At 39.8% G+C, this 17,661-nt stretch overlaps 1 protein-coding gene across 3 annotated transcripts in view; it reads left to right on the top strand.

The window, feature by feature from the left end:
• Positions 1-9,291, top strand: part of LOC143757337 (myelin-associated glycoprotein) — a 71,882-nt gene extending 62,591 nt beyond the window's left edge. For 2 of the 3 annotated variants that reach the window (XM_077248402.1, XM_077248404.1), the window contains 5 exons: positions 51-308; positions 3,781-3,865; positions 3,956-3,977; positions 7,712-7,865; positions 8,106-9,291. In XM_077248402.1, the coding sequence (XP_077104517.1) occupies positions 51-308; positions 3,781-3,865; positions 3,956-3,977; positions 7,712-7,864 (518 nt within the window). In that variant the 3' untranslated portion in view covers position 7,865; positions 8,106-9,291. Of the gene's footprint in view, positions 1-50; positions 309-3,780; positions 3,866-3,955; positions 3,978-7,711 lie in introns of all 3 variants that reach the window. The other variant, XM_077248403.1, reaches the window with a different exon arrangement.
• The last annotated feature ends 8,370 nt before the right edge of the window (positions 9,292-17,661 follow it).

Here is a 17,661-nt window from a genome sequence, read left to right as displayed (position 1 = left end):
TTTTGTGGTCATTCTGAAAATACTCAGTTTCTTCTCTTTATTGCCCACAGATCCTCCTAAGGAAACACAGATCTCTGTTACAGGCTCAGTCTGGCTTGGTAATAATGTAACCCTTACCTGCCAAAGTAATGCCAACCCTCCAGCGGTCCACAGGTGGTTCATGAAGAAGGAAGGTATAGTGGAAGAAGTGGGTGCCTCGCGTATGCTTTCCTTTACTGCGACCCATGATAATAGTGGGGAATATATTTGTGAGGCACAGAACCTACATGGTGCAGGGAACTCCACAATCCTACAGATCAATGTCCCAGGTCAGTCTATACTTGAGACTGTAGAGCAGGGTTCCCCAAATCCTGCCCAGGAGGACTACTGTCCTGCAGAGTTTAGTTCAGATCCTAATCAATCTCACCTACCTGCAATTTTTCTAGTAACTCTGAAGACCTCAGCTGTGTCCCAATTCAGAGGCTGCATCCTTCAAAGGTCGCATTCGAAGGCCATTGCTTCACCACAGTGGGACGAAGGCTGTCCCAATTCGAAGGCTCCTTCAGATGTGGCCTTCAAATGCGTCCTTCGTTTCCCATGAAATGAAGGATACAACTCGTACGCTGGTGACGACAGGATTGTTTTGAGAGAATTTGCTGAATTACACTTAAATATAAGTATTGGGTTTCAGCTTACTCAAATATCTAATGATACAAATGTAAAAATAGAAAAAAACCTCTAAAGCAGTTCAAATGTTGACATATCTTACTAAGATGTGATTATATATAGTTTATACTCTTTGTTATATACAGAAATGGACCATGGTGAACATATTTAGACTGTTTGTGAACCCTGTTTTGTTTTCAGACAGTTTAAAGGGTAGGCCTACATAACACACACAGTTTCTGCCAATCTTATTTAAATCGAGAGTACCTATAGAGAAATATTGAATCCTTCATATCTTCGAAGACCCTTAAGTCTGATCAGATATATAAAACATAGATACAGCTGTACCGGTTCTTACCAAAAACGTACTCGGTTACATACGTATCCTCGGTTCTCTCTAGAAGAGGGAACGAGTATTGCGTAAGTTGCTTACGCTACGGGTGAAGTCATCTTTTTTCGAGATATTGAAGCCAAAAAAATTATCCTAATTTTTCCATTCATTGTCAATCTAGCCCTTTACACGTCACAGCCCGCCAAAAGGGGTGTGGTTTAGCGTATAAAAGTCAGGCTCGGTAGGCAACTCACTGGTTTTCATCGACTGAAGCGAAAGTCGCTCGTGGCGCTAGCATGGTCGGGTTACGCAATACTTGTTCCCTCTTCTAGAGAGAACCAAGGTTACATATGTAACCGAGTATGTTCTCTTACGAGAAGTTCTCTCGTATTCCGTAAGTTGCTTACGCTACGGGAACCCATTGTCAATGCCGTGCGCACTAAGCATCCACTTCATGAGTCCTAGGGAATCCCGAGGAAGATAGATAAGTGGGAAACAGGCGGCCAGCAGCGCGGGCCAGTACATGTTCATAAGCACATATATAGGGCATACAGAGTGGCGTTGCCGGTCTATATAAACCTTCACCATACAGTGCAGCTCAACCAGGAGAGCTAAGGTCACATGAGAGTAGTCTGCGCACGATCAGATCTGGGCAGAACATATACACCACTCATACTGACAGAAGTCTAGCCTGCAGGGCGGGAACTTCCAGGTTATAAAACCTAACAAATGTAGACGGGGAGGCCCAGCGTGGTATGGATGGAAATCCCGCTGGACCAAGCCCACGACAAGGCCACGAGACATTTGGTGCGCCCACCAAACGAAACAAAGAGATGCTCCGAGCGCCTGAAAGGGGCGGAGCGCGTAATGTAAGCCCACAAAGCCCTGACAGGGCAGAGGAGATTGACATCACTCTCAATATCGGATGCTGGCAGAGCCGATAGAGAATTCGCATGCCCTGTTCTCTCAAGGGGGCAAGAGCCGCGTCCATGCACTTCGTGAATGTACGGGGTGCTAAAGACAGGCCGAACGGGAGGGGGGGGGGTATTGATAGACCCGACCGAAGGCAAATCTCAAGAATGGCCTGTGACGGGGTATTATCGGAATCTGAAAGTATGCATCTTTCAGATCGAGAGAGATAAACCAGTCCCTCGGGCGAACTTGCGCGAGGATTTGTCTGGTCGTGAGCATTTTGAACGGCCGTCAAAGAGCTTTGTTCAAATATCTCAGATCTAAGATAGGTCTTAGAGCTCCGTCCTTCTTGAGTACGAGAAAATAACGGCTGTAAAAGCCTGACTCGCTCAGAGAAGGAGGTGCAGGTTCTATGGCCCCTTTGCACAGCAGTTTGGCTATTTCGGAGCGGAGTAGATGCGCTACATCTGCTTTCACTTTCGTCTCGGTCCGTGCTCGAAAGCGAGGGGGACGATGAGCGAACTGAAGCGAATAGCCCTGTCTTATTGTGCTCAGCACCCATTCTTACACACCTGGAATAGCCTTCCATGCTTCTGCGTGTATAGCTAGGGGCCGAATGGACTCTAGGTTCTGATCACCGCACTTTGTGGGCTCGTGAAACTGAACCGGAGGTGTGTGCGTGGCTCGCGCGCCCTCGGATCTCGAGAACAGCGGCTCGCTGACAGCAGTGGCTGGCTGTATCACTTGTGACGTCCTGATTGCTTGGAATGGGGAACATTTTGTGATGATATTGTGTGGGAGCGGAGCCTGGGGCGAAGTGTTTGTCAGTAAGCGTGAGCGCTCGTGAGCGGGCACATGACTTACGTTCATAACTTGGCCACTGTGAGGCTGTTGCTGTGTAACAGAGCGGGCAGCGAGTAGGTGTGAGCACAGATTTGTGGGCACATTCTCTACATCCAGCACTCGAGCGGCATTTGCCAGCTTAATAAGAGTGGGCTCTGTGAGTGTGTGAGACAGGGGGGGTATTGTGTTTATGTGTAGAGGTGATTACTGAGGTGTGGGCACATTTTCTACACTTGAAACAACAATGACGTGAGCCGGATAACCAGACATTATACTCTTTTTGAGATTTCTCTGGGTCGCCGTGACAACGGCGGTTGTGTGCAGGCGTGCAGGCTGTGTTGCCGACTTGTTGGCTGCTAAATACTTTTACTAAACTCTGCAGAGCAGTGGCTCTCTAGGACCGGATTTGAGGAACCCTGCTGTACAGATTCACTATATATTTGTACATTACTGTTTTGCTTAGTCTCTTTGGCTCAATTCTCAAATCAGATTTTTTTTCTTATCTCTGAATAATTTGTTTCTTGTTTGCTTAGTTTTAGCAAATTACACATGTTTTGGCACATGTGCAAAAGAGTTAGTGTCTTTTTTTTAAACTTTTAACTACTGTTGAAATCTGGTTGAAATCTGTATCTAAAAAGCTTATAGCACAACACAATAGCATTCAGCTAGACAAATCTGTCAGTCAGTGTCACTAAAAATTATGAAAAATGAAATTTCTATATAAACAGTTCTAGGGTTGACTACCATGGTAAAACATCTAAACATTTTGACAGTACAGCTCACATGATGACAAATAATTTTTCATTGTGGTGACACTGACCAATTTAAGGAAACAATAACTGAAGCATCAATTAAATGCTTCGGGTGAGTTACTACATTTTACAGACATGCAGTACTCCTTATTTACCATATACAGTTACAGTTTAAAGAATGTTATGACTGTTTAAAAAAACAAGCCTAAGCGACTGAGAAAAACTATATTAGTTATGTAAACAGATTAAATGAACAGGCACAAAAGACATTTTTGTCAGTTCTCTTTGTTTTTGCAGGCATATCATACACTGCTTTCCTCACAGTTTTGGCACTGTTCTCATTGCTTTTATTTGGACTTCCTATTGTTCTGATTTACAGAAGGTAGGATCCTGCTAGAAATTTTAATTATATAAAATATTTTATACAATGCTTGAGATAAATGAGAATGTTTTCCTTTTTTGTTATATGCAGGTGCAAAAAAACACACAGAAGTGTAAGTATCTTGATATGTTTCTCATGAAGTGAGAGATAGATATTCCATTAAAACAGCAATATACCGTAGAAAAAATTCATTCTGGGTGATATTTGTCATTTTCGAGAAAGTAGCCTACAGGAATATACTGTGAATTAACGGCGCTCAGAGTCGACACTCAGCGGCTGTGTTCCAAATCACACCCTATACCCTCATTCACTATTCCCTACAATAGTTCACTAATATAGTCCACTTGAAGGAGTGAATAAAAACAAGTGAGTTAATTTGGAGACTGATGAACACCTGCTGTTAACAAGCAGAATCACTGAAGGAAAGAGGAACAAGAACAACAGAAAAAATTATCAACTGAAGTTAAATACGTTAAATATCTGAAGATCTCAGCAGAGGAGGATTAAACAACTTCACAAACAAATTACCAGCTTCACTTACTACTAACCAGATTGACTTTGTTTCTGTCAGACATCTACATACGTTCTTATTAAAAGGTGACAGAGGTTTAGATGTCATTTTATTTTTGCTGCAGCTGTGTCTTTAAAATACATTTGCAATGGCAAAATATCTGAAAGAAAACAGGATCAGATGACAGTGGTTGTTTGTTAATAGTCACAATCATCATCTAGTGGCCTGATTTACTGATCTCATTTATTGTCTAATGTATTTATATGGGTGATGTTTTGTATTTCTGATTGTGGTGTCACTGTGATTTTACAGACGGAGATCTATCAGAGTTTTGACCACCAGAAAATATGAAGAATTTAAAAAACAATTAATGCTAAACATTTTTTTAACTTCTATATCAGCCAACAATCAAGAATCGGCCAATGAATCTCAACAATGGTGACAATCAAAATGTTCATGCTGCAATGAATGATGGGTACTAGCATAGTACAAAAAAAAAACATCCATGACTCCCAGCATGCATTGCTGCATGAATAAATTATGCAGCTGAATTATCTGATTATTTTCTTTAATTTTTTCTTTTGCTTTTGCTATTGGTTTTGTGTTAACTTTTAGTAGCGTGTTTTGTGATGTTCAGAGTTGATGTTATCTTTTTTGTTGATTGTCACCATTGTTGAGATTCATTGGCAGATTCTTGATGTCTGTGTGTGTCTAAATAAAGCTGTAGTTTGAATTTTTTTAGTGAACGATTAGTTTTAAAATCCTTCAAACTGATTGCGCAGCACTGCTTAATCTTTTGCTGTAGATTCACAGTGTAGTAATATAAAAGTAGGTACTTTAAAACAACACATTTTTGATGAGGGATTAGACACGGGATAAGATCGGTGATCCAAACATTGTGATGACATCATAATCAAAACATAACCAGCAACACTTGATCTCATTTTTGTTGGCTTTGCCTTAAAAACACATAGATATAGTAGCCAAAGAAAAAATTAAAGTCAAGGGTCAAGATCCCAACTGAGGCAAACACTGATCTCCATAATGGTAACGTCAAATTAAACAAAACAACATTTAAACCTCTGTTAATTCTCAATAGGAATTTCTGTAGATGTATGACAAAATAAAGTCAATCTGGTTAGTAATAAGTGAAGTGAGAGATTTTATGTCTTCTGTAGCTGGAAGTCAGTTGTAGATCTTGTGTTTTGCTTTTTTTCTGTTCTTGTTGTTCCTCTGTCCTTGAGTGGTTCTGCTTGTTAACATCAGGTGTTCATCACTAATTTTTAATAATTAATCACTGAATAATATCATTGACCCTCTAGGCGCCACGGTCGAGTTTACTCGACAAGATCGCGCACTGAATAAAACGGCCGATTTTTTCAAATTGGATGTCAAATTTCGTTCGACCTCCCCTCCACTGGATGGCAGACATGTCATGCTTCACCCCCGACTCAAAAAAACGTAATGTTTCTATACAAAATGTTCGAGTTAGAGCGCATTGAATCAGTGCGATCAAAAGCGGAGCTAGTGTGCGAGTGAGCAATGTTATCAGAGCCTCTCCGCAATCGCGGCGACAGTATTGTGGTGGAGACTTTGTCTAATACCACTTGGTATGTTAGACGAGGTCGAAGTATTCATAGGACAGTTAGGAGGCAACGTGGAGGCAGGGTGAGGAGTCGCAATGACAATGACAGTAGTCCGAGCTGTGCACACTCGGCGCGCGCGCGAGGCAGATCTGGCCGCGCTGCTCGTATCATCTCACTCAAGATCTGTGCCTTGCCGTGGAGAGTGAGCGTTTGAACTAAACAGGTCTTGTCTACTTGTGTTTGTATGTCATATGAATAATATATATGTGCCCCATACATGGAATCAGAGTGCCTACTGTATTTAGTAAATGGAAAATCTCTACAACAAAAGGCCAACCACGACATGCATTCGGTTTGTTTCTACCATTTATTAGTTATGATTTACAGTTTGTTTACTACTTACTATATACCTGAGCATTCAGTATTGTGCAATATAGCATACAGAAGGTGATGGACATTTTGGGGGGAAAGAAGTGCTGCATTTTATCATTTAAACGTGACTTTTCATGAAAATTCTATAATCCAAGATTGCCGCCACCATATGACGTCATAATATGCAAATTAGATGGGGAAATTTAATCCCTACATAAACTTTGCTTCATCCTTAATATTTATGTAATTTACAGAAAGTCTCTATCTTTTATCACTTTTAATATATAGACTTTTGAAATTAAGATGTCAAAATTGGACGTTTTAGGAAAAAACCTCTGGCGCCTAAAGGGTTAACTTAAACACTGCTTCAGTGTTCGTTCAACACTGTAGTGTGGACAAACAAGTGATCATTTAAAACTGAAGATTTTGCAGTGGGGTTAAAAGGGTTAAATGTGTCAAATAAAATTAAAAACAGAAAATGTAAATTAATTTACAGCATTAAACTGTAAAAAAAACCCAGCAATTTACTGGCAACCAGAGCTGCTCGTAGATTACCGTAAAATCAAGATATAGGCTACTGTAAAACGTAACAGTCAGATTCCCTAAACGAAGGAAGTTAATTTCCCTGAAATATTAGTGAAAGTTCATAGAAAAAAGTTATGCGCAGGTAATAACTGAAAAGGAGAGTAAATATTAAATTGGAGTGTCTGTGTTTTTGCACAAGGTGATACAGGAGAGATCTGTTAGTTTAATGAATTAGTTTTGTGGGTCACCATTGTGCTGGAGAGTAGAGCCTGTGCTTCAGTCAAAGATGAGCAGAGAAATACTGATGCTACCTGTTGCTTTATATAAAGACAGTAACTGTGTAGTTGCTAATGCAGTGACAATCTCATTGCTGAGTACTTTAACACATAGGCTACATGTGTGCTATTGTCTACTAAATACGAACCGCAAAGATTTTAGTTAAAGTCATGTTTTTAATTAATTCACTATTACACATTAGGTGTTTGCTGTTTTATATTAAGAGATATTCCTTTTCAGTGGACTCAAATTAAGTAAGTTCACAGTACTATCAGTTTAAATGCTCGTTTTTAAACTCGAGCTGTTTGAAGCAATCGGTTTCCCAAATGCTATGTTACCTTTCATGTTATTTTTAACACTGTAAAAAAGGAGAGCTGTAATTTAACGGTAGAGAGCTGTAAATTAACAGTACATTGCTGGTAACCACAGTAGATTACCGTTATTTTACAGCGCAATTGCACTGTCAAGTGTTACACATTTTGAGTGCTTCATGGTTTTCAGAACAATGTTCTGTTGTGAGTGAATTGTCATAAAGAGTAAGTACAAGTTCACAGCTCATTTATTAATCCATTTCAGGAAACAAACCAAGATCAGGACATTTATGCCAATGTGTCTTCAAGTGCAACAAATAGCCAAAATACATATGGTAATAAGGAGACCTGCACCGTTAACCCTGAATGCACATTCAAAAAGAATCTCTCCTACGAAGACATCTATGCAAACTGTTGAAGTGAGAAGTGGAATATTTTAAACACCCTTTCATGGATCACCACTGAACAATTAGTCTACTTTCTGCATACCAGTAATGATTATTTTAATAACCATCAGCATATTCAACTTCCCTTCTATTATATTCAGAACTATATCGTTGCTACTTCCTTTCTCAATTTAAAGAATGAAAACCCTATAATTTGACTCTGAATACTTAAATGTATGTTTCTATTTTTATTTTTGTGATATATTCACTCAGTGGCTTGCACAGACCTCCTCAGGGGCAGGGGCGGAAGGACCAAAAAGGGCAACAACAAAAAAACAACAACAACAAAAAAGAAGAGTTCCTTGTTTTTTTATCTTTTATTTCCTTGGCATTCTATGAAAAGATGTTGATACAATTACAATGTGCATAACACATCAAACGAAAATAGGGAAATTATTATAATATTACTAAATATTATTTACTTTACCAAACAAAACTAACAGTGAGAATCAAAATTGATTATGAGGAATTCATGTTTAGTTTTTTTAATGTTGTAAATTTTATGTATATATGCATATAGTGTTAGCTATCATGTAATCAGTACCACTTTACAAATAAGGTTTCATTAGTTAAATTTGTTAACATGAACTAATAATGAACTGCACTTCTACAGCATTTATTAATCTTAGTTAATATTAATTTCAGCATTTACTAAAACATTATTAAAATCAAAAGTTGTATGTGTTAACATTAGTTAATGCACTGACTGTGACATAACATGAACAAACAATTAACAGCTGTATTATTAACTAAGAATAACAAATACAGTAACATAGTGTTGCTCATGTTTAGTTCATGTTAGTTATACATGAATAATAAACAAATTAACCTTATTGTAAAGTGTTACAATGGAATCAAAGATATAAATTCCTTACAATTTAGAGTTGGACATGGACTTAAAGATTTTATTTCTCTAGATGTAGGCTATTTTCCCGCATGCTAATAACACATGCCTTGGATACAAACGAATGACACTGTCAGACTCAGAAAATGCGGCTGAAATCGAGGCATACTTTTATTTTAGTGAGCATAACTCGCATGCTGCCGCAACTTTTACAGTAGCATGGTAGGATAAATGTAACTTTTCCATTGTAGCTTAACGTTACCAACACATGCTGTTCCTGTAGTTTGAAGACTCGCGGCGAACTTCTGTACTTAGTCTGCAAAAGAAACTCCACCTACCACTTCATCTCCGCCAAAAATAAATTTTATATAGGCCTACTATTTTTTGTATTATTATTGTAAGTGGCAATAATGTATAAGTGTATTGTTATCTATAATTTAAAGTTTCCATAAAATTAAATTTGAGTTATTTTTTTATTTTATTTTTATGTATTGCATTATTGCATTTAAAATAAATGTATGTGATCGTAATCTTTAATAAAAATGTCTTGCCACATCTCTTCTCTGATGAATGTTTATTGCCGCAAAGGTAAATTACTGTCACTCACACAAACTCACACACAAACTGTCACTCATAAGAGATCAATCAATAGGAAACCACAACCATCCAATCAATTCCCCATGGAAAAAAATCAAGTCCCGGCCGTTTTTTGTTTGTTTGAGAAGCAGTTTCACTCAGATATATGTTACAATATGTTACAGAAAAAGACTACCCCAACTTCAATTTCATGCCAAATGGGTAATTTTTTCATTCTTTCATACACTAAGGATCATTTAGATCTTATTTGATTTACATTTATTTATACAAGCTAAGAACAAATGCCACCAGAACATCCTGGGGTTAAAAGCCGTTCAGGCAGATATGCAGAACATATGGCGGTGAATGTTAGGCCATAAACATTATATGCAAGTATACGAAACAAAGAACCAAATGGTTGGCCAATGCATATGTTACATGACCCACCATTACCTAGACAAAAGCACAACTCAGGTTCATTAAATTGAAAAATCATCAAGATTTATTTTTAGCTTACACAAAAGTATATCACACACACGAGGACGCGTTCATCACAAACTAACTGAACAGAAAGAGCCTTTAAACCACAATGCAAAAAAACTGAAAACCAAACAAATCAAAAAACCCATAAGTCAAATTCATTAAACAAAACCTTGTAAATCAATCAATTAATCACAAACAAATTACATGCAAAAGTAGCTTCTCTGTTCAAACACTTAGTCCTCAGCATCCTCGTGCTCAAGTAATAAATAGTGGGGGAACAAACAATATACAAACAAACAAAGGAAAAGAAAACTAGTCCGCCCCAAAGGCCTTTCCAATTTCTTTTGGGCCCGATTACCATCTCAAGCGCCCGGGCGGACTAGACAATTATAGTTGCATATATAGAATGTTGCCAACATCCTGTTTGATTCCGGTAAGCCGTCCCACTTCCGCTCGTCTCATTCCTGAAGATGGTGCTGTTTTATACGCGAAGCCTGCAGAATCTACCTAAATTTACCATCAGTGATCTGCACTGGATTACTAACTCCTTTTCATCTGCAAGAGTAAGAGAGAGAACGGGTTCAAAATATATATTTCACAATTCATCGACTACTATGAAGGTACGTTGTTGTTTTTTTTACTGCGTTATTCACAGTGACAGCAGAGTCAGCAGACTAACGTTACCGCTGACTAGAACTAGGGTGGGCTAGCAGTAGCTTGATGTTAAGTTACCTCAGCTAACTAAATCATCTATGGGAATTAACGTTACAGGCCATGTATCTCACATGATTATAGTAAGTTAGATAGTTTTACCCAGTGACTTTATTTTATATGTACACCTCTTTTTAGTCTGAATGAAAGTCAATCTGTTCTCAAGATCTTAACGTAACTAATATACCGCTTGATTGGAATAGCGTAAATGGTGTACATACACATACTACCTCTATCAATCTGGTTAAGAAATGGATGTTTGATCGGACCCCATCATAATTGGGTTAAAAATAAAAAGGTGTCATGTAAACGGTGCTATTCTGTAAAAAAAAAAAAAAAAAAAAAAAAAACTGCTGCATTAAAAGGCCCTTTTGCCTGTTACTTAAATGATAATCAATGCTATCCCCAACTCAGTATCAAACAAAGTGTCAGGCACAGGGAGGGTCAGTGTGCGAACTATGTGCCACAGGTCCCTGAGGAAAAAGGAGAGACCTCACAACTTGAGAGTAGGATATAGTTCACATCACATTTTACTGCACTGGCTAGGATTAATGTTTGTTATGTGTGTGTAGTAACTTTTTCTTCTGTTTCTTCCTAGATTGTCCTCGAAGACTCGTCCCCAGTTCAGCTGTATGAGACGGTGTGTTTGTGTGCTGCTGGCAAGGCACTTTGCAACCATACCGTGGCTCTCCTTTTTCAGACTGCGACCTACTCTCAGCTCCGCTCCTTGCAGTACCCCCAGTCCTTAGCAGCACCGAGACAGAGCAATGCTGGCACAAGCCAAGGACTATGGTATTTTTCAGAGCATAATTATCAGTAGCCACATGTGCCAGGTATAGTTTGTCTGTGCATAAAATACAACATTTTCCACACGTTACATTTAACCACCTCTGAGATGCCATTTCTTTTTACTTTTATCATTGATTGATAGGGTGTAAAACCAGGCCGGGTCAGTGATATGGTTGTGTTGTCTGCCAAGCCCAAACAAAGGACAGTAGCCAGTGGTGTCAGGTAGGTTATGTCTTGTAATTAAAAAATATTATCATGAAAATGTGCTTATCTGTCACACAGATATGTATACTAATTTAAATTGTGATATAAAATTCTATATAGGAGCACTCTCTACAAGGCGATGCGGGGGATATGCCTGATCCTGATGTATTGAAAGTGACAGAAGCACATGAAGGCTTTTCACCTGACATGTCACCCCTTATTACTACCATGTCCATCAGTGCTGATGTCCCGCTGGTCGAGTCAGCGTTGGGCAAAGTTCAGGAGGGCAGCCTGATCTCTTACCAGCAGCCAGTGCCAGTCAGCTGCATCATATTACTCCACACTGGAGCTCCTCCACCCCCACCTCTGCCCATGGATGGCTACAGATTGAAGCCCACTTGTTGCCAGTTTGTCTGCAGTCCAGAGTCGGCGCCACAGCAGATCTACTGGAGGGGCATTGGGTCATCGGCGGGGGGGCACCGCCGTTTGAGAAATATTTTGACGCAGTGGTGACATCGCGTGATTTTTTTTCCCAAACCACTTCAGCGGAAATCCCGCCCTGCAGCCGATTCTAAAGTTTTCATTGGTCATGTCAATCACTGTACTGATTGCCTACACCAAACACTGATCCCTAAACCTACCCGTCACTGTAACCTAAACCAATGAAATCGGCTGCAGGGCGGGATTTCCGCTGAAGTGGTTTGGGAAAAAAAATCACGCGGTGACATCATAGTCCAACACAGCAGAAATGCTATGAAAACATTTAATCATAGGCGTAATTTGCGGGTGGGTCATGTCCCCACCACTTTTTGCCATGGGCCGATATTGTCCCAGCCAGGGGCTTAGCCAGAATTTTATTTTTGGGGGGTGTCTTTAAATGAGGGGGCTATATATATATATATATATAGTCAGAATTTTATATATATGGCCTATTCTGGTGTGTGCGGTGATGCGGTGGCGACTCGTGTTTGTAAGGGTGGCGCTGCCAATAAAGCACCTTAAAGCTGTCACAAAGAATCGGCAAAAGTAATGATTATGAATATGTAAAATATAGCAAGGAGATATTTTAATTGTTTATTAATAAACAAGTGTCTTCTTTGCCAGTGTCGGCTAAGATGAAGTTGACGATGCTGACTCACGATCTTCAGTAGGCTAGTGAACACGCCAGAGAGAAATGCACATTCATACGGATCACAAAAGCAGAGAGCAGTCTGTAGTCTGTTTTCTTTCGTTTTGAATTATTCTGTTTAAAAGTAGACATGTCTGTAAGGCAAGTAGGCTAGGCTATCTTATACGCTGAGTTTCGGTTCATTTAGGCTATGAGACGAGCTCCAGTTCATGCGCCGACGCCTCCGTTTCTTATCTATCGTCTGCTATATTTACTTCTTATTTATTAAATCCAGGCAATTGGTTGACGAAACATTGATTAAAATTAAGATACAATTAATACAAAACGAAATTCAGGTTAAAGAAAGGTTTTGTGCTTTCTGTTTGATGTCTCTGTGAAAGTTTTAAAGCATCTTTTAGTGCCGCTTTCAGAGCGCTCACGTCCGTAAAGCCTGGTTCACACGGCAGGATAATTAGGCCGATTTTAGCCCCGATTTACCCAATCCGACAATCTTAAGGATGCTCCGATTATCGTAAAATAATCTGATCAGATATTCCTGCCGTGTGTGGTGTGTTAAGAGTGCTCTCGTCTTCACGGAAGGACGTCGGGACCGCTCCGATCTCAAATCGTGGATATCCAACATGTTGGATTTTTTTGGCCCGATTTCTCCTCGTGTGTGGTGTCCCCCGGGGACAAACGAGCACGCAGCCTGTGGACTGTGGCGTGTAGCCAATAAGAAAGCGAGGTGACGAGGCGCCGGTAAACAAAATCAAAACAGCCAGCGGCATGGCGCACCAGAAAGTCCGGTGGACGTCGGAGATGGATGACCAACTCGTCGACCTGTGGCAACACCGTGAATGTTTGTACAACGTTTCGTGTAAAGAATATCATAACCGAAATGACAAGGAGAGGAATTGGGCAGAAATTGCTGCAGCACTTGATATACCAGGTAATGTTTATCTACACTACCCATCGCTAGCATGTCGATAACATCCATTCATATAAATGTCTCGTGTCATCATTGTTTACTCTGAAGTCACGTTTGATCTCGAGGTATTTTGCAAGATTTTCCGTCTGACCTGAGAATGCTCGGGAGTCAAATCGGTTTGTGTGTGATGTGTTGATTTTGCCGTGTGGCTGCACACCACACACTGTACGACCAAAACTGTTAGACCCGTGATTTTTTATCGCCGTGTGTGGGGTCTCTCAGGTTTGGAAAATCGGCCGACAATTTTAAAATCGTCCCGTGTGAACCAGGCTTAACGGAGAACACGTATGTAACATTGTTTTTTCCTCATAAATGCGAACACGAAAAATAAAATAAAATAAAATGAATATTTTATGTACTGTGGAGACTGAGAGCCAACCCTTCTTACTTTGGTTTGCACAGTGTAATTCACATAATCACTAAAAAATATTTTGCCCCCTAAGTTATTATTATTTTATTTTTTAAGAAATCAGAAATCTGAGCTAGCCTACTTTTGAAACATATAACATATATACGGATGTAACAAATACTAATAAACAAATAATACAAATAAATAAAACATCTCCAGTTAACTAGCAGAGCATTAATTTCGTTCGTTTGTTAAATAAGAGGCAATCTAGCACGCAGAAATGTGTTGTTTTTGAAATCAATGGATCAAAGTGCTCGTTACGCTGCGATTGGTGTGGATACAGACAGTGTTCTCTTGTGGCTTGTGCGGAGACTCTCTATTCGTTCCGGTGATATCACAAAGTAAAATGCCACCAAACCCTGTTTGATATACAACCACTGATAAACATAATCGGTTTTAATGAGGAAAAAAAACTATACGAGTGGGGATTAGAACCCAGAACCTCTGACAGGCTTGGCAAAAGTGCTACCATTGGACCATTGAAATACAAACAAAACGTAGTCGGATCGGATCTATTTATTTCTTCACGTAAAGATTCTCACCACCAACACATATTAGATCTCGTTAAACGACAAATTAAACACAATGTACTATTTAAATCGATTGCTGTCCCAGCCACTTTTTAAAGCAAAGTTATGCCACTATTTAATATAAAAAAAATAACTAAAAAGGATATTTTATTAGGCCACGCCATGGCCTGTGGTAGGAGGAGCATCAATGACCGCTAGGGGGGGCACGGCCCTCGAATACCCCACCATAGCGCCGGCCCTGCTGCAGTCTCCACCAGCAACTGCATCTGCAATCTCTACAGACCAACTTGGAAATGGCAAGGGGAATAGAAGTTGCAACAAAGGAACAGAGTATGTCTGTGGAGTGGCATCGGGTCAGAAAGATGAGAGTAACATCTTGTCACTTTAGGAAGATTTGTCATGTTCATGATCTGACATCAGCAGAACATCTCGCTGAAAGAATGCTCAGGGGTGTGACCCAAACATCGGCCATGAAAAGAGTCCTGGCATTGGAGCCACAGGCTATTCAAGAGTACTGTAAAGTGAAAAACAACAGCTACTGGCCTTGTGGCTTCGTCATACACCCTGATGCCCCCTGGTTAGGATCTTCTCCCGATGGTGTTGTTTTTGACCCTACAGACAACCCACCCTTTGGCCTGTTGGAGGTAAAATGCCCCAATGTCAAGAGTTATGTTGACTGCAAATACCTGAAGCTCCACAATGACTCAATGAAGCTGCAAAAGCAGCACAGCTACTACTGGCAGGTCCAAGGGCAACTCCTGCTGACAGGTGTGGACTGGTGTGACTTTGTTGTTTTTGCAGAGAAGGACATGGTCATTCAAAGGATCTACAAGGACCCAGAGGTGACTGCAGTCATCAGGGAGAAGGGGGATTTTTTCTTTTTCTACTTTTACTTATTATGTTCCATGAAAACTTGAGTGTGTGTGTGTGAGTGAGTGAGTGAGTGAGTGAGTGAGTGAGTGAGTGAGTGAGTGAGTGAGTGAGTGAGTGAGTGTGTGAGTGTGTGAGTGAGTGTGTGAGTGAGTGAGTGTGTGAGTGTGAGAAATAAACATTTTTACATACCTTTAGAACAACTGAATCAAGCCCAGTTTTTTGGGGGGGTGTATAGATAGATAATGTAGAAAAAGTGACAATTTTATGCAACTGAGATGAAGGGAAACATGTTTATTTACTACTATGGAAAAGTCGATTGGGGTCATATAGACCCCAAAGATAAATTGAGAATGTAACAAAATTAAGGTTTTGAAGAGCATTTGTCCGGGCTTTGCCACAGCACCACAACAACAAGATCATATTTAACACTTTTATTCAAAGGCTCTTAACATATAACAGTTTAGAGAGTAAGACTTATGGAGGAAACATAGACTTATGGAAACATAGACTTCAGAAACGGGCAATACCAAAATAACAAAGTTTAGTCTACCTGGGTGTTAAATTCTTAATTAGCCTCTCAAAGAATATAACAAATAAATAACAAATGTACAGTCACTCCCTATGTTATATAGAATAGTTCAAACAGTTCAATTAAAATAAGTTATTACTCCACTGTACAAATTAAAATTAATACAGCGTGTCAAGGCACAAAAAGAAAAGTCCAAACAGGTGCCAGTCTGAATGGAGACGCATCAATGTTGGGTTGCCCATGCCTTGACAAGGGGCCCATACTGGTAATTTACCAAGAGGCAAGCAACTGAAAACAGCTGGTCAATAGACCCAGACATGGACAGAGGTATGACCTTTCCAAACAGTTTGTTCTCCTTGACCCTCCTGATGCATCTTTCAACGTGGAATCTGAGGCGTGCAATGGACTGAGTGCACTGGACATCCTCTTTGGACATCTGGGTGTCCTTTACCAGGAAGGCAGGTTGGTAAACCTTTCCAGCGACAAGGTTGTCCACTAGAAAGCCTTTGTCCACCATAATGGCCATTTCTGGTGTGAGGCATTTGGTTATTCCAGACAATTAAAAAATTTCTCTGTCGCTCATTGAAATCAGAAAAATCAGAAATCAGAAAGAGCTTTATTGCCAAGTGTGCTTGCACACACAAGGAATTTTCCTTGGTACTGAGGCTTCCAGTGCACATATACAATTTACGCTTGCAATCTTATGTACACTTTCACAAATCTTACCCTGCGCATGCGATTCTTTATGTCATCATTTTACCTTCATAAAACAGCAGGATACGCGGACCCAGACTGCACTGCTGTTTTGTCTTAATTTATAAATACGTTATTGTTTTGTCTCCCTTATAAATTTTCTGTGTTTCGTTAATATTATTATTTTAATGGAACCTGTAATTTAAGTGCTGTGGGTTTTCTCTGAGACATCTGTAAGGGGGTAGGCTATTTGGCCCACCTACTTTTGGGGTGTAGTGTTAAACACGCTTGAGTGTGGATTTGTTTCATTGCCTTTGTAGTGTTCGACACTAGCGTGTGGGTGTAGCCTAGTGAGTGATTACTTACGAGATGGGTCATTTTCCCTGCTAGTGTCTTTGATTAACCCCCAGTCTTTACCTAGGGTATTTTCTTTTCGGTTTTCTTTTTTCTTTTTTTTTTTTGAAATACCATCCTTTCGTATTAATATCTGTGGGTCATTAAGAGATAAATGTCTGGAAGGTATTTACTAGTGAATGTGGTGTTTTATCAATGTGGAATGATTTTATGTAATAAAATGCTTTTAATAGTTTTTTTTTTACTTGTCTGAGTATTACATAGCCTAGAATGAAATCCTTGAGGTGGCGTAGTTGGCTACATTGAAAATCTTATCAGAGTTTTATTAATGTGAACTTACTAGCTGCTTATCGTAGCTATAATTTCTCTCTTGGCCCTTACCATCCCGCCACACGATCCAGATCTAGGCCCAGTCCCAATTCACCTACTTATACTACGACCTAAAAGTATGTACTCTTTTTGTGAAGAAAAAGTAGGCTACGTACTTTTGAGCGTGTAGAAAAAGAGTAGCTTTGGGACATATGTCCCGATCCGATACTCAGTATCGGCTCCAATACTGAATACCGGATCGGGTATCGGTCAGACAAGGCCGATCCAAATCCGATGTTGTGCGTTTACTATTATGTGTTATTGTAGCCCCACAAAAGCATATAGCACCATAAGGTTTTCGTGGTTTTT

The sequence above is a fragment of the Siphateles boraxobius genome, unplaced genomic scaffold, assembly GCF_051911475.1.
Source record: "Siphateles boraxobius isolate OS27281-9 unplaced genomic scaffold, OSU_SipBor_1 30, whole genome shotgun sequence".
Classification (NCBI taxonomy): Eukaryota; Metazoa; Chordata; class Actinopteri; order Cypriniformes; family Leuciscidae; genus Siphateles; species Siphateles boraxobius.
This window is presented reverse-complemented; position numbering and strand designations above follow the sequence as displayed.